Source organism: Erpetoichthys calabaricus, chromosome 5 (assembly GCF_900747795.2).
Source record: "Erpetoichthys calabaricus chromosome 5, fErpCal1.3, whole genome shotgun sequence".
In the NCBI taxonomy this organism is placed as follows: domain Eukaryota; kingdom Metazoa; phylum Chordata; class Cladistia; order Polypteriformes; family Polypteridae; genus Erpetoichthys; species Erpetoichthys calabaricus.
Window position 1 is genome coordinate 203942155 of NC_041398.2, and position 24082 is coordinate 203966236.

General features: G+C 37.9%; 1 protein-coding gene across 3 annotated transcripts in view; it reads left to right on the plus strand.

Moving 5' to 3' along the window:
- The first annotated feature begins 553 nt into the window (after window positions 1-553).
- Window positions 554-24082, plus strand: part of LOC114652185 (ubiquilin-1-like) — a 60040-nt gene continuing 36511 nt past the window's right edge. For 2 of the 3 annotated variants that reach the window (XM_028802427.2, XM_028802428.2), the window contains exons 1-4: window positions 555-1047; window positions 13728-13879; window positions 17699-17811; window positions 19807-20069. In XM_028802427.2, coding sequence (XP_028658260.1) covers window positions 928-1047; window positions 13728-13879; window positions 17699-17811; window positions 19807-20069 — 648 coding nt within the window. In that variant the 5' untranslated portion in view covers window positions 555-927. Of the gene's footprint in view, window positions 1048-13727; window positions 13880-17698; window positions 17812-19806; window positions 20070-24082 lie in introns of all 3 variants that reach the window. The other variant, XM_051928616.1, reaches the window with a different exon arrangement.

The following is a 24082-nucleotide window of genomic DNA, read 5'->3' on the forward strand; positions in this document are numbered from 1 at the left end:
ACTATAGTACTAGGGTGTTGTACCGTGTTAGCCATTATGAATGTAGAGAAAAGCCAAGCAAAATGACACCTTTTATTGGCTAACTAAAAAGATTACAATATGCAAGCTTTCGAGGCAACTCAGGCCCCTTCTTCAGGCAAGATGAAGAAGGGGCCTGAGTTGCCTCGAAAGCTTGCATATTGTAATCTTTTTAGTTAGCCAATAAAAGGTGTCATTTTGCTTGGCTTTTCTCTACTACTATATAATTTATTGTATTTTATAACTTATCAAATTTTTGTTATTTATATTCAATTTTTTATTTATATATTATGTAAGTTACGCCTGGTTCGGTATTATGATTAAAATTGTTCATTGTATTGAAATTAAAGCGCAATACGTGTATGAGCATCCCCGCCAATCATTTTGAACGAACCAATCATCCGCATACGCGACTTGTTCATCATTTACTTCATCCCCTTTTCTCACAGGCAGAAGTTTCCCCTCAGTTTAAGAAGACCACGCCCTCAAGTCGAATTAGAATTACACATGCGCAGTAACACTCCAAACTCCGCGGTGGCGGCATTTCCTTTTCTAGCAACTTCCCTCAGTTTGCTACGTCATCTTTCTCGCTTGGTAAACATTTGTAAACGAACTTATCGTTAAGAGATCCCTTTTCAATAATTTTTCTTTCACCCAACTTTAGAAGACAAAACTCATGTTTACAAAAAAAGTATAAAATAACCTGGCTCTCAATAAGCTAATGTTGTGGCGTAGCTTTTTTTCTTACCCATGATGCTCAGCTAGTTCGCAATGAGGAAGTGGAATGTCAGACTGATCTGTTTCGCAGACGATTAAATTTGGGATAACTGGCAAAACCTTTTTTTGGAAGTTTTTATTTTCCCTCTGGCGAAATCAAAGACATTAGTCTACTGAGGACGACCAGTAGATATGGCGGACAGTGAGGCGACACCGGGACCTTCAAGTGATTTTAAAATAATTAAAGTGACAGTAAAAACTCCTAAAGAGAAAGAAGAGTTTGCAGTGCCAGATAATAGTACCGTCAAACAGGTAGGTGATTTTACTGCTTTGTTTTTTTAAAACCATTCGAGGACTCGTGTAGTGTTTAATAGTTGTCAGCCTTAAGGTGCACGTATGGGCATGAAGCGTATGTGTGCAGTTTAGCCAGTCCGTTATTTAAAGCTGCCATTTGGAAATTTGATGCAAGATGTGACAGGGAGCCACATGTTGTTTTTGGTTTTGCTTTTGCTTTTACGTTACCAGTAGCTGAATCCCAGGCGTTGCCATTCTTGCCTTCCACTCACAAGTTGGGGGCTGCGAATTTGATGCATCTTTGGACGCTATCGAGATTCAGACACCCATAAAACCGCTATACTTAACCCGCGTGTTATTTTCAACAAATTTGGCAACAACCCCAGCCCAGGATTTCAAATGTTCCGCAATTTAAATTAAAACAACGTATTTTTAGTTCACAGTGCGTTTTGGTATGTCGCGATCAACAGAACTAAAATAGCTTCGGATGGTCTTGTTTAGTTATTTCGATATTTTCGCTTCCCCAGTCAACAATCGCTGAGCAATTTAATAGACACGCTTTACCAGTGCTGGTACGGTTTCCTTTTGCTCTCAAAACAGCCTTCATTCTTCATGGCATGGATTCCACCAGATGAGATTGTTGGCATGATTACGTCACACAGTTTCTGTAGATTTGTCAGTTGTACAGTCAGCCGAATTAAGAAGACAGTCATGCTGCAAATCTCCTGTTCTACCACATCCCGAAGTTGTTGTTGGTTTCAGATCTGGTGACTAAAACAACCACTGAAGAGCTCTTAATTCCTTGTCAGGTTCATGAAACCAGCTTGAGACGACCTTTGGATTGTGACAGGATGCATTATCATGCTGGAAGTAACCATTAGAAGATGAGTAAATTGTGGCCATGAAGGGATGCACGTGGTCAACAACAATATTCAAATAGGTTGTGGCAGTCAAGCAACAATTGATTGGTATTGGTGGGCCCAGAATGTGCCAAGAAAACATTGCACACACCATTACACCAGGCACCAGCCTGGATTGTTGACATAAGGCAGGTTGGGTGCATGGATTCATTCTGTTAGTGCCAAATTCTGACACAACTATCTGTGAGCCTCTGCAGAAATTGAGATTCATCTGACCAGGCTATGTTTTTCCAGCCTTTGACTGTCCAGTTTTTGTGAACATGTGCTCATTGCAGCCTCAGTTCCCTGTTCTTGGCTGAGAGAAGTGGTCTGATGTTTTAGCTTATCCACCTCAAGGTTGAATGTGTTGTGCATTCAGAGATGCTTGGCTCCTCACCACAGATTGGTTGTCTGAGTTACTGTAACCTTTCCATCAGCCCAAACCAGTCTGGCCATTCTCCTCTGAACTCTTGCAAGGCTTTTCTGCCTGCAGAATGGCTGTTTGCTGAATGTGTTTTTTTTTTTTTTTTGCACCATTCTGAGTAAAGTCTGGAGACTGCTGTGTATGAAAATATCTAGAAATCGGCAATTATGTTAATATACAAACCAGCCTGTCTGGCACCAACAGTCATGCCATGGTCGAAATCACTGAGATCACATTTTTATCCCTATTCTTTTGTTGTTGTGAACATTAACTGAAGCACCTGACCTGTATGATTTGTGTGATTTAATACAATGTGCTGCTGCCACGTGATTGGCTGATTAGGTAATTGCACAAGGAGTGGAGAACAGTGTCTGACCTCTGAATATTTTCAGATGGGTACAGTGTATATGTGCCCTATGCAAGTGAAAACCTGGATGTGGTTAAAACAAATGCCTATTTTTATACTTTAAACCCTAAATATGCCCCCAAAACACTTTAATTTAATTTCAAACTCGGCTTAATACATTATCTAAAAAAAAGAATGTCAAGGGAAACCTGCATACTGTACAGTACTGTACTGATATGTCACCTGCAGTGCTGGAATGTAAAATTCCGATATTACCACTATATGTACTGTAATTCATGCAAGCGCGTTTTCATTGCCAGAAGCCTTAGAAGGTGCAGGGCGTTTCAGTGGCATCTCGGGGCTTTAACCCTTAAGCTGCCACATACTTGGGAGTTAATGCATCCCTGGACACCAAATACTTTTTTGCTGCCCTTTAAGTAAACGTCACAATTCACAAAGAAAACGTGAAATTTTAATAGAACACTTTTTTTTTTCCATGCAAAGAGCATCACAATTACTGCAACACTGATCATTTTACACACTGCTAATGAACTGTAAAAACTATTTAAAAAACCTACTGGAACAATATGTACAAAGTGCAACTGACACCATGGATGAAATTAAGTAAATCACAGAGCCAACTGCACTTGAACTGGCTGCACGCAAACACACAGAGGTAAACGCTGACACTGTCTCAATCCCAGAGACAGTGAGGCTGCAGTGTATCACGCTTGGGTCACAGAATTGCACAGAAACACAGGAGATTGTAGAGACAGGAACACTTCAAACAAACATGTCTCTTTCAGAAGTAAAACGAGCTCAGTATGCAGTTAGTTACGAATTAAAGAATAGACCAACCCCCAACAGGAGCAGAGGATGTCTGGGGGAGGAGAGAGAAACAAAGCAATCGGGCTGAAAAGGACAGGAGCTGTTCAGGATTTTAAGTTATGTGTAGTGTCGCATGAGAAGTATATCATGTGACAGAGCAGCCACAAGTAAGCCCAGCAAGTAAGGGAGCAAACAAAACGGAAAACACAAGAACACTCAGCTGGAGATGCATCACAGTCAATCAGCAGCAAGGAGAATTGAATAATGCTGTAGCGCTATGGTGCCACTAAGATTCACACCATCGAGAAGACGGCGATTTATTTATTTTTATGGTGGAGATTCCAGGGACGCACCCAGCGTTGACCCGACCTGCACGCATTCACAAACAGAGACAAAAACCAAGCAATCCGGCAATCAAACAGCAAATAAAGAATGTAATGAAAACAAATGAAATAAATGAAAACGACACCATCCATGTTCCCTTTACAGCGATTATACATTAAATACAACAAAGCACCAACAAAACACACACAGTAAATCATGAAAAATGGCAACGGATGAAATGTAATGATGAAAATAGATAGTACAGAGATCCGCACGTTGAAAGGGAATGTAAAGGTAGTTCTACCGCTAGTTCCTGAAATGGTGAAGATGGGTGGACGGGTTCAGGAGCGCTTCTTTCTTTCCAGGATGGCCATGAATCCACTTACAGTCCTCATGTACACAGGCAGACGGCAGACAATGCAGATGCCAAACATGAAACGATCCAGGACAAAACGAATAAGTACAGGTAACCCAACAGAAGGCAGGCAGAGAGACAGGAACTTGAAACACAAATTACAAAAACTTTTTCTTTGCTTTTGGTCATCGGCCCCCTTTGTAAAAGCCGTGCTGACGTCCTTTGACCCTAATAGCCCCAGCACCTTCAGCAGAAGACCAATCCGAGCCACTGCAGGGACTGCTGGGAGTCACAGTTTCAAATTCTGTTGGCTACTTTCACCATCCCAAGCTGTGTTTTCCTCTACAGTTGCTTCCTGTTATCTCAACAGTACAGTATTGCCAAGAAAAAAGCCATAAAAATTGCAGAGGATATTTGCAGTTCCCGCTAATAATTATTAGATAGGTTCAAAGGAAAAATCTGTGAATGACTGATGCCGCGAACACTGAACCGTGACTTCGCGGGGGTCTACTCTATATATATATATATATATATATATATATATATGGTTGAGATAGTTTACTGTCAAATAATACAAAGAGTACGTGACACGTGTTTGGCCCTAATTCTGGGCTCATCAGGCATACACACTCTACTGCACTCCCTCTCGGGAATCAAACCTCGGACGTCAGCGCTAGAGGCGAAGCCCCTAACGTTGAGCCACGGCGTGTGGTTCGTTTATTTGACAGCATGTAGATCGGGGTAATTACATTCACGGCATTTGTAGTCTGAATCACAATCAGATTGTATGGGTGGTTACCTACCAGGTAACGATTGTGGTTGGTCAGCAAGTCAGCTAACATCCGCCACGGTGCCCTCAGTTGTGAGAAGCAGATCATAGAATGGTTGAAATAGTTTACTGTCAAATAATGCAAAGAGTACGCGACACGTGTTTCGCCCTAATTCTGGGCTCATCAGGCGTACACACTCTACTGCACTCCCTCTCAGGAATCGAACCTCGGACGTCAGCGCTAGAGGCGAAGCCCCTAACGTTGCGCCATGGCGTGTGGTTCGTTTATTTGACAGCATGTAGATCAGGGTAATTACATTCACGGTATTCGTAGTCTGAATCATAATCTGATTGTATGGGTGGTTACCTACCAGGTAACGCTTGTGGTTGGTCAGCAAGTCAGCTAACATCCGCCACACAACCATTCTATGTTCTGCTTCTCACAACTGAGGGCACCGTCGTGGATGTTAGCTGACTTGCTGACCAACCACAAGCGTTACCTGGTAGGTAACCACCCATACAATCAGATTGTGATTCAGACTACGAATGCCGTGAAATATATATATATAATGTGTGTGTGTGTGTGTATATATAAATAAATATAATATAAAATATATTTTGTGGCAGATGGCCGGGACATCCCTGATAATATATTCAGGGGGAGCAACCAGGGTCTGTGCAATACCTCCCCCTGGACACTAGATGGCAGCCCCCTGGGTTGGAGTGGCGCCTCAGCTTCCCGCAGGGCTCCATGGGAGACGGAGTTCTCCACAGCCCTGTTGGGGTCTGGGGTGGCATGGGTCCCTGAGCCCGGCTGGACGAATCTTCAGCCCCACCCGGAAGTTTAACCGGAAACAGGTGATCAAGCACCTGGAGCAATTTCGGGTAGGCCATAAAAGGGGCCAGCAACCACCACTCAATGGCCAGAGTCGGGAGGAGGAGGGCGAAGCTTGACGGGAGGAGTGGTGGTGCCAGAAAGGAGTGTGTTTTTGCTTGTGCTTGTTGGGACTGTGTTGTGCCTGTGGGGTTCACAGGGAAAAACGTGCCCCACAGATGAAGAAACAATAAAAGTCTTTGTTTTATTTTTACACGTACCTCCGTGTCAGTCTATGTCGGGTCGAGCGCAATATAGTGTATATACACATATAGTGATCCCCCGCTATATCGTGGTTCAGCTATCGCGCCCCTGCTACAACGCAGATTTGTTAATGCTATTATTATTACTAGGGGGCACCGCCCCTTGCTCGCTTCTCTCGCCCACCCCCGGGTTTGGTTTACTGGATAAACAATTTAAAGTGATTGTTATTTTCATGGGAATTGTTACATATGCATTATTTTCATTTTTACTTTAAAACTTTATAAAAAAAAAAAAAAAAAAACAATATTTGTCCTTTATTTCCTGCCCTGGGCATGGTTAAATCTCTTTGTCGTGGCACTTATAACGCTGCTCATGTTATGATGGGGGGGTCTGAATGCACGCTAAAGAGATGCGATTGGTTCAGCTGTTGTCTAGCTGCAGCTGCTGCTGGCTAGCAGTGTGTTGTGCTTGTCGCGCTTTGCGTCAATCATTTAAAAGCCTGTACAGCAGCTGTCCTTTTGCCACTTCGCGTCCCTGCCGCTCGCTTTGTGAAGGGGGGAGCTGAATGCATGCTAAGCAGAATTGGACAGATCAGCTACTGGCTTTGTGCTGCTTCTACCAAGATACCTGTTCTGCTTGTCGCTCTGTGCGCTCTGAAGGGGGGGGTGGGGGGGGGGGGTGAGAGCTGAACGCACGCTAAGGAGAAGTGCTCGGATCATCTGCTGGGTTTCTGCAGCTGCTGTTGGCAAGCTGTGTGTTCTGCTTGTCGTTGTTTAAAGAGCTGGGAGCATCTGATGTTTGTCAGCCAAAAGCATTCCAACAACTGCTAGGTTAGATGTCAGTGAACTTGTTTTAAATTGTTTGTAAGCAGGGCGTGTCATCAAAGTGTCTGTCCGAGATGATCTGGTCTCAATCGCTTTGCTCAAGCCCCCCACGTTCCCCAGGATGCGTGCTATGCTCCTGCCTCTTCGTGTTATGAAGGGGAGCTGAATGCACGCTAAGGAGAAATGGACTTTGTGCTGCTTCTGCCAAGATGCTTGTTAAGCTTGTCGCTCTGCGTGTCAATCATTTAAAAGCCTGTACAGCAGCTGCCCTTCCGTCTCACTGCCTTGTCTTGCGTGACGTTAAAATATTTTATAATAGAGAGATGTTACTCATATCCTTAGCCTGAAATCCACATATCATATGTGTTTACAAAGTGTGTTTTAATAAGTTTATATCTATCTAAAGTATGTGGGAGGGGTATTTTAAGTCTTAAACTATAAAAAAAAATGTTTATTTATATGGACTTTCTATATTGCGGATTTTCACCTATTGCTGATGGGTCTGGAACGTAACTTCCGCAATAGGCGGGGGATCACTGTATACAAAAATATGACATTGGGAGAGCACACGTGCATGCACAGCTCACACAGCAGTTAATAGAATTAACTATCTATCCATCCATTATCCAACCCGCTATATTCTAACTACAGGGTCACGGGGGTCTGCCGGAGTCAATCCCAGCCAACACAGGGCGCAAGGCATGAAACAAACCGCGGGCACGCACACACACACACACACCAAGCACACACTAGGGACAATTTAGAGTCACCAGTGCACCTAACCTGCATGTCTTTGGACTGTGGGAGGAAACCGGAGTACCCGGAGGAAACCCACGCAGACACGGGGAGAACATGCAAACTCCACGCAGGGAGAACCTGGGAAGCGAACCTGGGTCTTAGAATTAACAATTTGAGTGCAAAAAAAAGTCACTTGTCTGGAAAAAATGGAAGAGGTAAGCAATCAATTAAGCATATGAGACTGAATTGATTGAGTAATACTATCCACACATTATTATTGTAAAGAACCGATATTATCAATGTGCAGTTAAATGGTGTTTAAACTAATTAATAACTTGAGAAACCTGCAACTTCGCAGTGGAGTTAGGTAGGTGTCAGTGGCTTAAGTCCCTGATCTTTTACTCCCAGATGTATACAAACATCATGGCAAGCCCCTGATCATTTTGCCCATCTTGTACCTTTCGTGTTCCTGTTGTACAATAAATCAGTCATTTTTCAAGTTCTTGTTTATTTATATAATTTTAACTAATTACTCTTTTTAACTAATATTAATAGCAAGATGGGGAACTTATTTCAGTTCCTTTTCTGCTTTCATGGGGTAATGTTGATGCTGATTTTATGCTAGTATTGGTCATTTTGTATTAATAGATATTTTTCGTTTTCTAGTAATTGGATACTACTCTATTGGGTATACTTTCAAAAGATCCTCCTTTTACAGATCCTCCGCCACTAACACACATCAATTAATGCCATTTTCATATCAATTGAATTACAGTCTACTTTTTATGAAAGCTATCGAGCCACTAAAAGCCCACTGTATTTGTGCTCTATTTTTAACTCTATTGTCAAGAGCTATTAAAAAGCATATATTTGATGTAGTCTACTTACACATGTAATGATTTCCATTATCGCTGTTACCTTTGAATATGACTCATTGTTACAAAACTATTTAATAAAGAAAAATGTAATTACTGGCTCTTGAATGAAGTAAATAATAAAAAAATATATATATATATGAAATGCCCCAGCATTCTCAAATCATTTAACAGTCGCCAAACGTACCTGAATGTTACGCCATGCGTACATTATCAAACTTGCTGAATTATAGTTTTATCTGATTTCTGTTGGATAAAACACAAACTACATTCTTGAACTTGTTACTGCATATAGCAGGAAATTTTTTGTACATATTTTTTTGTGTTATTGTTTCACTACTACTTTCAAAACTGAAGTTAGTATAAAGGGATTTAGGGTATTTTTTTTTATCCACATATTCCACTTAGGGGAATTCTTTATTTTTAGTTTCACATCTTGTAATATTTTGATGTCTGTACTAATGGATTGTAATTGGTATTCATATCTTGTCAAGACATCACAAAAAGTTGCTTACTGCAACTGTTCTTATTATTTAATGTGTGAGGTAAATGTTATTTGTACTGTGCATGCTGTAAACCGTAGTAAATCTCTCTATATATAAAAGGAAATTCTGGACTGGAAAGCAAATGCAAGGCTACGATACGTGAATTATGTTCTACTATACTGTTATATTTCAATCTATGACTTTTTGTTAATCTGATATTCTTCTAACTTTGCACAGTTTTTGATAAGCGGATCAGGATGCATTTCACTGCGTGTTGTCCTGTATAACTATGCATGTGACAAATAAAGAATCTTGAGAATTTCAAAAACAGAGTTTACCACACATGCATTTATTGGTTACTTTGTTAGTGTATATATATTTATCTGTCTGCTTATTTAAAAAGCTATATTTACCCCAGGAGTCAAAAACGTTATGTCTAGCCCTTGTACAAAAACCTAGACAAAAGCTGGGGTATCACCTTGGTAACCCCATGTACTTTTGGAACTGTGAGAGGAAAATAGCACGACTTTACAGACTGGAGTCCAATGCAGAACTCTACTTACTTTTTTACTTTGTAAAAAAAAAAAAAAAATATTAACTGCTGATGATATAGATCGTTTTGTCTGTGCTTAAATTCCAAACAGAGAAACCTGTCCTGACCTCATTAAAAAGATTCAGCATATTGGGACTGACAAGATTACAAATATTGTTTTTACAGAATTTCTGAAATAAAAGTGAAACTAATGAAATAGCAACAATTCAAAGAAAAAAAATCTTAAAAGTGTGTATCCGGAAAACCAAACACGGGGGTTGGTGAGCAAAGCCCCCTAGTATAATCATTATTATCAAAATTGACAGGACTGATCTGACCAGACAACCTTCTTCCTTGAATCTTGTGTCCAGTTCCAATGTTTGCTTGCCAATTTTAGGTGCTTTTAACAGTGGACTTGGGCTAGCATGGCCACACTTAATCGACTGTGACTGTGCAGATCCATATACAGCAGGGTTTAATGCCCTGTTTGTTCTGACACAATACTCTCATTACCATTATTAAAATTGCCAAACCAGTAAAGATTTAGGTGCATTGTAAAGTGGGTGAACACTTAAGTAACCAGTTATTTTGTTTTTATATTTGTAATTAACGAAGAATACTTTGCAGGATCTATTTTTACTTTAACAGTAAAGAATCTATTTTTGTTGATCAATGTCAAAAAAGCCAAAATGCATTCACTGTGATTCAATATTGTATTGCAATACTTCCATGGATATGAATGTTGTGGTGCATATTTGTTCTTGTGCACTTCTGCTCAGCTTATGTTGCTGTGAACAGGTCTTTCCTTAAGCTTGTTCAAGGTTGCGTATTGAGTCTGTCACTGTGCTGTCCAGTATTTTGATGGAACAGAATTCAGAAAGGAACAGCAAGCATGTACAGTAAGTAGGGTGATTTTAGAATGCTTTTGAGCCTTGCTTTTGAAGAGGAGAACTATCATGTGCCATACTTCTATGAGCTGGCAGGAGATTCTTAATTTTATTTGTAGTGAGAAGGGATTTCACCTTAACATAAGACTGCGCTCTTCTGCTGAAGGTTATGCCAACTTAGATGCCGGTCATCAAGCTAAAATTAAGACATAATTTTATTTAAAGATTTTAACATTTAATTAAATTTAATTCAGCCATATATGTTGTCTGAAATTTAAAAAAAACAAAGCCTTAAATTAAATTTATCTTAAAAAGGATGAACACAACATCTTGCAAGGTGTTTTCTATTTTCTACTGCACATAATACTCCAAATGCAGTCTCACTGTTGCATCATATACAGTACAGTTGACAATGTGCAACGCCTCTCAATTTATATTCAACTGTTTTTGTGAAGGTTCTTTTGCATTGTCCCTGTTTTAAAACATCAAGAAATGTGAATAATAAAGAAAAATGAGCAAATATCCAGATTGTGGACAGTGGAGGTAAGGTAATACTGTAAGAACTTTGCAGTGCAAATATTTTACTATATTCAAATATCTGGTGTGACAGGGAGCGCTCTCGACCCCTGAACCCGCAGACAACACTTCCAGACAGCAGGTAAAAGTCCAATAATTAAATTTATTATAATAGTGTGCACCAAGCACCTCCAACTCCACTATACACAATAAATCAATAATAATTCACAGTAATCAATATTCAATCCTCCAGTACACCCAGCATCTCTGTTGCATCTCCCAACTCCTGCTCAGCGTGCTGGGTTTCCCACAGTCCTTTTTATAGTCCTTGACCCAGAAGTACTTCTGTCCTTCACTTCTTGGTCAGATGAACTCTTCTTTTTCTTCAGCCCGGAAGTACTTCATTTCTTCCGTCCCCGTGACGAGGTAGTACTTCCGGGCTATAATAAAAACAGTTGTGTCTGGCGGCCCCCATGGCATCCAGCAGGGCTGTGCAGCCGAACTCCATTGTCCATAATGCCCTGCGGGAATTCGGGGCACCTCTATGCTGCAGGGAGGACTCTCTCTAGCGGCCTGGGGGTGTTGGCCGGAATAAACTGCCGACCATCCCTCACACTGGCTAAGGCTGTCTCTCTACTAAGAAGCTGTACTGCATTCTGCAGGTTATACCCACTCTTGAAGGGCTTGCCTGTCCAAGGTGGTCTAGACAAGAATGCAGCTAGTTTGAAATGAGTACTGCTGTGGAAAGCAGTCTCTGAGATTGCAAAGATGTAGCAGGCATGCACAAGTATAAATGGTACTATATCTTGTCTTGTAAAACTTCAACAAATATAAGGGATTTTTCTTCCTGGCAAGTGGCTTCTGTGCAAAATATTTGAGAATTTCAGTTCACAGACATTGTTGAAGGACATTCTTGTGTTGCACCTGTCATTTCTCTTTTTTACTACTGCTCTCAAAGCCAAATTTGCTGTAGAGTAGAAGGCAGTAGTTTGGTCACTCAGACTGTCACCACTGCTGGTCCTCCTTTTGTTGCAGTGCTAGTGTTTACATTCTGTTTAACACATGAAAAACATTAATTTATTTTCCAAGTTAAGTACCCAGTTTCTATGCTGCTATGGGAAGCTATGAGCAGATTTTCACAGTTTCTTATGCTAAATTGGGAAAGGAACACCAGTGAAGTACAAACGTACTGCCCTTTAAACATGGTACAATGAAAGGGATGCAACAGTAGTATTACTGACAACAGACAATTCAGCACGGACAGCTATTACAGCAGCAAACAAAGGACAGATTTGAATATAAAATGCAATAGTTAGTGGTTTTTCTCTTTGAAGTCTTCTTCCCTTTTATTTGTTGTCATTTATCTGTTTGATGTTTGTATGACATTTTCTAAAGTGAACTGATACTGTAATCTGTATGATTTATCTCTGTATCTTGAAAACATATAAAGAAATATGTATGTATGTATGTGTATATATAATATAAAACATTCATTCATTCATTCATTCATTCATTCATTCATTCAACTGGACCACATCTTGATTTGAGCAGTTACAATTCCGTAATTGAACATTTATTACTTGAAGTGTGTGCTATGGATTGACAGAACTTATAGGTAAAATGATACAACAGTGCTGAATACCATTTGAGCAAGACCAACTCTCACAGGAAAAAGAAAATACTTTTATACCGCAGTACTGCATACCGTAAACTAATGGCATGCCCAGCAAACAGGTTAAATTTGTTAAACAGTGGTGGATTCACCAGTTTGGCCTGTACATTGTCTCGGTTTCTTAGGGCTCGTTTATACTTCACGCTCAGAACGCGTCTGTGCACTCATCATGGCTGCCACGCGTTCCCAGTGTTCATTTGACACGTCCTCTGAGCACGTCCTCAGAAATGAACGTGACGTGTGCGTGAGTTGCAGTACCAGCAGAAAGTTGGAGGGTGCAGTGTGAATAATTGGAATGTGACGTCGGAGTCTCTGTTTACTATCTACATGTGACAGAAAGCCGCTATGCGGATCCTTCTGGATCGATGTGTATACTTCGATGTTTGATGAATGGTTCGATGTGGTGAAGCAAAATGCCGACATACAAATGCATTTGTGGTGCTTTTATATTCAAGTGTTGCAGATTCCCCATCGTAATAACACGATATGTTTTAAAGATCTCACGTACCATCTTCTGTGCCGTCTTTTTTTTTTTTTTTTTTTTGCCTCCTTCACAACAATATCAGAATGTACGGCAGCATATCGAAGCCATAGAGAAAAAAATTAAGGACATGGCGAAAAGGTGCATTTTGTGATTTAAAGTGAGTTTTTCGGCTTAAATCTCAATGTCCACAATGTCCAGCAATTGGCAGCAACCATGAAGAATACTTTGGTATGCTATGCAGTATATCCATCCATCCATTATCCAACCCGCTATATCCCAACCACAGGGTTACGGGGGTATACTGGAGCCAATCTCAGCCAACACAGGGCGCAAGGCAAGAAACAAACCCCGGGCAAGGCGCCAGCCCACCGCAGCTATTCAGTATATGTTAAGGGTAATTCTAGGCTAAAAAGGAAGATTTACCACAAAGTAGAAGTGTTTTATGGCTAGGAAATACATCTTCAAACTACCGTTTAAATTTGCTTTCCAGAACACAAAATGAGTAAAGCAGATATGGCATGCGGAGAAGGCATACCTAAGAAAAATCTAAAGACATGATGTTGCCTTGAGAATTCATTCTTGCTTATAAAAATTACTTTGAAGATGATTAGACCTGGCCTGATTTATTTCATGCTAAAATGTTTTTATTAACTTTTTTGCAGTTCAAAGAAGAAATTTCAAAACGCTTTAAGGCGCAAACTGATCAGCTGGTGCTGATCTTTGCAGGGAAAATCCTGAAAGACCCTGATCTGCTTACTCAGCATGGAATCCATGATGGACTGACAGTTCACCTTGTCATAAAAACACAAAACAGGTGAGATGGAAAAGGATTATTGAAGTGAACAGTTAGTATAACAAGATATTGTGCAACTCAAAAATCTCTTCAAAGATTGCTTAGTGGTTGAAAAGCGCAACATTTTCAAGGTCACATTTACACTTGCCTGTAAAGCGTTTAGGATGTGGCCATTCTTGGACTGAATCTGTTCTTTGTTCAAATCAAATTTAGCAGAATTAACTAATAATTTTTAATTCAGGTTATTCGTATTCAATCAGTGCAATTAAAGAAAAGCTTTAAATGCTATCATAGATATGCTGATGTAAATAAAATAACAGAATAAGTGTAGCATATGCACATTTGTTAAAACAATATGAAACAGTAAACTAACAAAAATGGTTATGCTTTTTTTGAACCCATCCCAGAGAGTAGGTTTAGGAAACATGACATGGCCAGATTACACTAGTGGAGAAGTATAAAAGTTCCAGTTAACAACATTTTTGAAGAAAACAAACCACCTGATTGTGGGTAAATGTCTGTATGGATCAGGCCAACTAATTGCTCGCCCCTCCCAAGCATTGTGCAGGCTCCCTCAATTGTGGTATAAACAGTTGATCTGCTGACAATTTCCATTATTATTTAATTCAAATGTTCTCATCCTTTCTAATGTCTGTCTTGATGAGTACAATTAGTAGCTTGGTCCTAGTAACAGTAGTGCCTATGGATGTTACAAGACCCAGTAGTTCAGTATCAGGTTGACACCAAAATTCCAAAACCATAACAGTAGTAGCTTTTTTTCAGTAGTACCAAGTGAAACTCGTGCATGACTGCAAGTATGCGAATTACACTAGAGAGACACAATAATACATGAGTAAAAACTACATATGAAAATGGTTCACAATGGTGGAGATACAGCACCTCATTAACCTATGTTGAAAAGAAAAACTACAGAAGTCATGTCTAGAAATGATTTGTGTTTGGGGCAGGAGTCTTTAAAAAAAAAAAAAAAAAAAAAAAAAAAATATCCAAAACACATGCACACGCAGGCTTTTGTTCTTACCTCTTTCATCCCATTTTGGAGTTAGTTTAGAAATAGGGTTGGACATACTTTGTGAGTGCAATGATGCATCATGAATTTGTAAGAGGTGAAATGATGTACAGTACAGTATCTTAAAAAGGAATGGAGACTTTGCATTTATTCTCTGTTTACATTGAGTATTTTTGTCTACAGATGCCTGTCCAAGCATCCTTTCATTTTCTGACTGGCTTATACAGTTCAGGGTCACAGTGGAAATCTTGGACACATTTACTGTTTTATGCTTATAGGACTATGGGAAGAAACTGCACACTGGCAATGCTAGAGACCATTATAGCAAGTAAAAATGATGCACATTTCAAACAAAGTGGTGTTTTGGTATGTCTACACCAATGATGAAAAGAGCTTCTCAGTTTATTCATACCAAAAAATTGTGTTTAGTGCCTCAATACACAAAGCACATCTCCCTTTTAATTCAACATGTTTGTGTTAACAGAAATAAATAATTGTAAAGATATGCTAGTTGGCAGGCCAGACAAAAGGCATACTTGAATGCTAAATACGAATAAATATACAAATGCTACAATGTTGTACATTTTGGTTGTTGTAGCCAAGCTAATGTATATTAGTATAACCCGTAAAAGCACATATGTTTCGATTGATCTATCTATTTGTAAGATACATTGTCAAATATAATGTAGTGTACCATTTACACCGAAGGCCCTCTTAATATTCTAATTATGGATTAGTACACGTTAAGTAAAGTAAATACAAAAGTCTCATCAGTCATTTAAGATACTTTGAAACAGCATGACAAAAGGTGTTTTACAGGAGTTCTGGAAAAAATGCATTCATGATTGATAAGTTTGATTTCAAACAGGAAACCTTAAAGTTTGGACAAATACAAAAAAGGATTGTCAGATTTGTAAAATTAAAGCACCAGGCTTTTGTGATATTTGAAAATGTATTCAGCTTGACTCATCTGTTAAGAATTACTCTTTTTTGTAAGTTTTTTTTTTAACAATTATGCAAATATAAATCTTGCAGTAGCAAATATTATAAACCTAACAGAGTTAGTCACTGACAAACCATATTTTAAAAGCTTGTTATCGCAACACCAGCTTTAAAGAATTTGTTTAAATGAAAATGTCCTGAATTATATTGGAATTCATTAATTCAACAGTACAGATTAATAACGTTTGAATTTTTATTTTTAGTATTGATTTTAATATGTACTTTTCAGTTACTGGAGAGGAAATATCAGAATAAATTCAGAGCGTGCTTTGGTGTACTTCAGAGGGTGTAGTAACACAATGTGTTCCAACTTTGCTTTAAGACAGGCAGAGAGTTTTGAAGTGATCAAAAGAGGTTGGGAAACCTGTGCAAATTGTTTTGTTCAACTTGCAAAGGTTTAATTTACTTTAATTGCTGCAGAATATTTGTAGGTTGTAACCTATTAGTTGTTTATTAAAGAAGGCCCATTTGTAATATTCTGGAATTTCTTATTGTATTTCAGTTTTTGCTAACCTAAACTTTAAATTTAAACCTCTGGCATTTCAAATGATTACATTTTAAGAAAAATATAGTACAAATAAAGTATTATCCATCTACCCATTGTCAAGCATGCAACATCTTGATGGCTCTGGAAAGCCTGGAAATACCACCCTGCTTCAATAGGGGGCACTGATGCTAACAGTTTCTCTTCTGCAGTTTAGAGCACTTTCCTGGAAACATCACCTAAACCCACCCCTGGTGGACACAGTAAGAAACACACACCTCTTTCAGGCAAAGATCTTTATATACTAGGATTCCAGCAAATGGAGTTAATTTTTTTGGACCATTGCAATCACTGAGAGGGAGAGCTTGTGGCTGCTAGAATTACAGAGGCAATAGTTGCCTGTTTTTTCATTTGGCACCTTTATTTCTGTGTTCTGTTTTAACTATGCCTGGTGCCCCAAGATTTTGCTCCCCTGTTTGTGTCTCTTTTCCGGCTTCACTATCTATGTGTCTGTCTGTCTGTCCGTCCATTGCATACAAACACCTGACAAGCTTTTGTGTGTTTGGCAGGTTTTACTGCTTCACTGTAGAAACTATTACTGATCAGAGCAGTAAAAACAAAATTGACATTTTTTGTGAATGTACAAAAATTATAACTAGAATTTTCTCATTCCAGAATTATTTTTCCCTTTCAGTATAGATCTTTTCTTGAACCTGCTTAATTCAGCTGAGAGATGTGGCAAACCAGAGCCTGTCTTGGCTGCACAGGACCAAAACCTGCAAACAGCCTGGACAATTGTCCACTCCATCATAGCCAATATTTCTTGATTTTTGGAATAAGATGAAGACATTCAGAGTCGCTTTGACTAAGGGAATAGGGAATGTTTTATTTTTTAAATTCCAGTAGGAACATCACACTTTGTACTTAATATAATGTCATCTGCCTGAATAGCTTTATTTTCTGCAGACCGATATTACAGTATACTTGGAATAGTTTTAAACTTACTTGCAGGTGGCAGTTTACTAGTATGTTTTCCAGCTTTAACTAATCTCGATGTATATCAAAGTTAAAGAAAACCTTTCTTATACCTGTTATCATCTTGTAGGTTTCTGTTACATTACTGTCAGCTTTAATTACAATCCCACATTACTGAAGAGTACAATTTTTAATTACTCTTAATTTCAAACAGTATTTTAATGTTGTGTTAATTTGCAAGAGAACCTTTTAAACATTTGTTATTGGCAGCCTAATTTTTTGTTCTTTTCAGTTGAATAAATGCATTTTATAAATGGATGTATGTTTTTGTTCTTTGTATCATTTTAAGGTCACAGGAACAGTCTTCTAGCAGTTCTACTAGCAGTAATACAACTGCTTCTACAGAACCCAGAACTACATCTACTTCAAATACACCTGGTTCCAGTAGCAGTTTAGGTCTGGGTAAGGATCATTACTGCTTTGTAATAAGTAGACTTTGAAGGATTTGTTTGTTTGGAATGACAAAGGGAGTTAACGTATTTTTTTTATTGTCTTTCCAAGGTATTTGCCTACTGTAGTATACAAAGTATACACGCCTTTTAGAGTTCCATGCTAAAGCAGCATTAAATGAAAGAGAGTTTTTTTTTTTAAATAGTTTTAACAAATTAAACTTTTGTAAAAATCCTATTTTACTCTTGGAAATGGCTTGTGTGTTTTTATTTTTGCAAAGAGTTGCATGATTTTTACTCAGTAAATTGTTGTTAAACTTTCTTTTAAAATACCTATATATTGTTTTTCTCTACTTTATATTTGCATATTTTCTAGCAAATATAACACTGAATTTTAGGTACTAGGTATCCACAATTTAGATATTGAGCTAACTTAGATAATATATATTCTTCCCGGCATGCTCATCTTCCATTAGGCCAGACGATTTTTGTGGTAATGTGAAAAAAATCTCCTGTTTATTGTTTTATACTCAGCAGTGGTTATTTTTGTTATAATTTCACAGGTTAAATAATTGGGAGGGAGGGTACAGTTGATCTACTCTATTCAGATTTTCTGTATTTCTTTTGGATTACACTTAAAGACTTTATACTCAAACAGACCAATCTACAAAATGAAAATACCTGTGCACTCATGTCAAAAATCTTTCAACCCTGTGGTTTATCATAATGCATGAAAGATAGATATGTCGGTGCCAAAGGGCAGATTTAAGAAAAAAAAATTGCACATAAAATTGTAATTATGGATATGCATGTTTTTTCATAATGTTTCTTAATTTTTCTTCTCAGTACACAATTTGTAAAATATAATAATTATAATTGATAATTGGCACCACAACAAAACAGGCAACGTCAGTGAAGGGCAGATTTTGGAGAAAATTATTAGTTAGCATGGAGTAGGTGCTAAAGAGTGTGTATTGGAGAACCTTGATAAGTCCTATGGCACATTATGTGACTTCTAGTGAAATAGCATGTTGAACTTAATGAATGAAGTTGCTGGATCTTGCTATTTTCATAGTGTCAGATTACATAACTGGTAATTGCAGGGGATGAGAAATTTCACAGCTCCATAAAAATAGCACAGTTTCAAATTTATAAATTATTTTGAGTTTGCAGCATTCTGGCAGCTAATTACATGTATGGTTATTTTCCAGATATCATGAGTTCATCCACAATCTTATACCTTTGTTTTTTCTCTTTCCATTCTGTTGCTGTACAACAAGTAGGAGACACCAGACAGAGAAGCCTGTATTCTGTTTGATTGTTCCAAAGCATCCACCTTTGTTTTTTCCTTTTAGTAGCATTGTATGCATTGTGTTCTGGGTGAGCACACATTTGTTTTCTGCTCTTGCGCACACAGACAAGCTCACCCATATAACTTAGGACAAACTATAACCAGTAGATCACTTGGCAGTCTCTTATTTTGCCTTAAGGCTTCAGGCTGCCACTGTGATGAATTAATGCAAAATCGACAGCAGCTCCTCCAATTCCACTTCATTTTCAATTGGCTACATTAAGACAGTGTTTTAAGAAAATAAATGTTTTACTCCTGCCATTGGATTGTTGAACCATTTTAATGGCAAAACCATAACACCAACTTGGAACAAGCATTCTTCTTTACAAAGTACTTTGGGAATCAACAGCACTGACAGGTACTGTAGCTGTGCAGTGGCCAGTTCAAAAATACTTGGAGTGCCGATGACTTTCATGCAATTAACATAACCTTATGAGCGATGTGAATGAATAGCAAAAAATTAACTTCTGGGCAACTCTCTCTCAAAGTAGAAGGGCATCTTTTATCAATCTCGGAGCTTTTAGCTGTTTTCAGCTTATTCTTTTTTCAAGAATTATCAATGGGATCCACCACTTTATCAGTTTTTGCTTTATTTATTGTTTTTCATACAATTATGTAAGTATTGCTATTTTTTTAAGAAAAAACACTCTTTTCTAGGTGGTCTTGGCAATTTGGCGGGTTTTACTGGTCTTGGAATGAATTCTGCAAACTTTTCAGAACTGCAGTCTCAAATGCAACGTCAGCTAATGTCGAACCCTGAAATGATGGCCCAGATTATGGAGAACCCCTTTGTTCAGAGTATGCTGTCCAATCCAGACTTAATGAGGCAATTGATCATGGCAAACCCCCAGATGCAGCAGCTCATTCAGCGGAATCCAGAGATTAACCATATGCTAAATAATCCAGATATAATGAGACAAGTAAGTGCTCTGCATTTTTCATGTTTACTCTTATTGTTATATCATGTACAGTTTATTGTGTTGCATAAAATGTTACTTCTCTTATGCATTTCATCTCTGGAATGTGTTATTTTGAAATTGTCTTAATATGTTTTCAGCATCTTAGTCATAGAATTACTGAACTACACATATTTCTCACTAAGTGTTTCCCTTAAGCTTTCATGCTGATAAGTGGAATCAATTTTAGCATGAGTGCAACTGAGGTGGATGTTTTGCTGCTAAGCAGTTCTTTTGAATTCATCAAAGAGTGTTAGTCATTTATTAAGCTTGAAACAATGTCTCATTAAAATAAATTTAGAGTTTTGACGTTTTAAAATAAATACATCACAAGAGAATAAAATGTCATTGTAAGATTAGTTAATCAGTAACATCAGTGAATTGGTGACATATCAGAATGCTTTTTCAAGGCTCTCTATAAGTATTATTACATGCTATAGTTAACTGAATCCAGTAACAGTTTGGCTTAAATAAATTACTTTATTTTCAGGCTTGAAATGCCTATTCTTCAAACCTAAATCTGTAACCACACTGAATTGACCCCTTAACCTAATCCAAAAAACTATAGAGGAATGAAAAATTCTCCATCCTAAATGTTTATCCAAGTGAATTAAAAAAAAAAAAAAAAGCAAAAAGCCCATATGCACATAAAAATATATGGGAAATAATGTAAAAAAAAAAAAAAAAAAAATCAGAAATTGTATAATTAAGAATACTGTTTGTCTGTTCATCAAATTGAAATACACAGTTATAAAAAAAACTTTGTAAACTATATTCATTGTTTGTGATTTTGTAAAAGCAGACACTGGCTATAGAGTGGCAATGACCCTTTTGTTAAGATTTATATGGAGTAGGTGTGTCTAGTCAGTTAATTGCAAATTGACTAGTTGATCATGTTATCCAATATGAAATTATTATAAGCAGTATTTTGCAGAGCTGCTTTTTCAATTCCAAAATAAACATCAGTCTATTCACATTTCTCAGTGGTTAACTTGTGGAGTTGATCATTAGTAAGACAGACAGTCTTTTGCCTTTTAAAGAAGCTCCATTTACAGAACACTTTTGGGCAGATTTTCCAACCCCTACTACTTTGTCTTGGATCAAATGGCTTTGTGAGTCACTTGTGCACCCAGGACCTCTGATTTATAGCTGTTTTATGCTAGAACTGTTGAGCATTTAAGTATGCAAAGACTGTTTTGTTTTCTCCATTAAAAACAATGAATAATAACTTTTTTCTGATTTGCCTTTTGTTATTATAAAATTTCCTTTTTAAAGAGTCTCATCAGAAATGCATATTTTAGTTATCCAAGTACCTTTGACAACATATTGTTTTATTAGGCACAGTCTGCGACTCAGTTGGCTACTGACTTAACACACATTGCCTGAATTCCATTCGTTCCAGCATGCATCAAGGCAGAACCACAGTGGACCGGGTGTCACCCGACTTTATGGTGAACATTCTCTCACACAAACACACACACACATCAGGGACCAATATAGCATTGCCAATTTACCTAACCTGCATCTAGAGGAAATACAGACAAGGGGAATATATGCAAACTCCCGAGAGGTAGTGCCTGGACCTTGGATGTTGGTCTTCTAGTTGTTGTGAGGAAGAAGTGCTACTACTGTGCAACTGTGTTGCTCCTATTGCTTGAAGTACAGTGGGGGAAATAAGTATTTGATCCCCTGTTGAAGTTGTGTGCTCACATACAAAGAAATGAACAGTCACTAATTTTTATGGTAGTTTCATTTTAATGGATAGAGACAGAAAATCAACCTAAAATACTGAAAAAAACACATTTCATAAAAGATATAAATTGATTTGCATATCATTGAGAGAAATAAGTATTTGATCCCCTACAACCCAGCCAGAATTCTGGCTCCCACAGATTGGCTGTGTGCCTATGTGGCACACAGATTACAATCAGTCAATTAATTACAGATACTTCTGATCTCAACTCGGTATGTGTATAAAGCACACTTGTCCACAGAATCAATTTCTTCCATTCCAACCTTTGGACCATGGTCAAGACCAAAGAGCTGTCAAATGGACATTAGGGACAAGATTGTAGACCTGCACAAGGCTGGAATGGGCTACAAGACCATCAGCAAGAAGCTTGGTGAGAAGGTGACAGCGATTATTTGGAAATGGAAGAAATATAAAATGACCATCATCGCCCTTGGTCTAGAGCTCCATGCAAGATCTTGCCTCATGGGGTGAGGATGATCATAAGAAAGGTGGAGAACAGCCCAAAGCTACATGGGAAAATCTTGTTAATAATTTGAAGGCAGTTGGGTCCACAATCACCAAGATCACCATTGGTAACACACTATGCCATAATGGATTGAAATCTTGCAGCGCCTGGAAGGTCCCCCTTCTCAAAAAGGCACATGTATAGGCCCGGATGTTCACTGGCAAACTTGATGGGCCTGTACATTAATAATTAAGTTAAAAATACGTAACAAATTTTAAAGTAAATCAGACAAAGCATGGGCTAATAATAAATACTAATAAATAAAATTTAAAAAATAAAACAAAAAAAGACAACACTGCTAGGAAAACAATAGAGCATGTTGGACTCGACTTTAAAACCAGTAAAAAGTAAGTTTAGTGCAACAAAAGCACAAAAAATGGGTAGAGAACAGGACACTTTCCTATGGAGGAATATTTTGAACAACAATAAGTGTTTTGTGAAATTTGATAAATAGAAATAATATATGTGTTTGTAAGTAATTTAAATATTTCAAAAAATGTTTTTATTGACTTTTTTTTTTTATATATTTAGTATTTATTTATTTTAGTGACACCTCATGCAGCACGAAATATGCCTTGAATCTTAAATTGTCAATTTCAACCATCAAAACTGAGAGGGATGCCTTATTGATTTCTGAATCGTGGGTGGAGTGGCTGTAAACCTTCAACTCTTAAGAGCAAAAAGAAAGTATTGCTGTGGAATAAAAGGACAATTTTTCAAGGATGGCATTATTTTGGAAGCTGTAAACCGTGTGTCTTTTAAAGAACACTGTACAAATCATAAAACCTTAATGTTATTAAAAGTATTATGTTTTCACTACATCTTACCAGTTTAAAATAACCTACAGAAAGGGAGATTTCTTTCTATAACACCATTTTTAATTCAGGAAGCTTTCTTGCAATGAGGTTTTATAAATGTAGTGTTGCAGGTTTGGGGAAACGCACAATAAAAATATTTTTATATTTGTCCGTGCATGTAATGACTGTCTGTGTCTATTTTAAATAACTCTGCTCCTACACGCTAATTTTGCACTTTATTTTTCAATAAAGAAAGAGTGGAAGAGGAAACTCCCCAGATCTTAATCCCATTGAGAACTTGTGGTCAATCCTCAAGAGGTGGGTGGACAAACAAAAACCCACAAATTCTGACAAACTCCAAGCATTGATTATGCAAGAATGGGCTGCCATCAGTCAGGATTTGGCCTAGAAGTTGATTGACAGCATGCCAGGGCGAATTGCAGAGGTCTTGAAAAAGAAGGGCCAACAAATATTGTCTCTTTGCATAAACTTAATGCAATTTCAATAAAAGCCTTTGAAACTTATGAAATGCTTGTAATTATACTTCAGTATACCACGGAAACATCTGACAAAAAGATCTAAAACACTGAAGCAGCAAACTTTGTGAAAAACAACATTTGCGTCATTCTCAAAATGTTTGGCCACGACTGTACTAAATGTGATTTTTGAAAAATGATTTCAGGCTTTCAGACTCTGCTGGTGTCAGATGTACGTATTCACAATATTAAAGTTATTTCTGACTATGAGCATCTTGGTTGGCCTATAACAAAGTAATTCAAAGTTATTGCTCTGCCAGTGGACTTCGGAAAATTGAAAGATGACACCACATAGAGAAAACTGGTGTTTGTTTTACATTTTTCATCTATGAGCATCTAATGAGTGATGGTGTCTTTTACTTGTAATAGGTATGACATAAAACAAC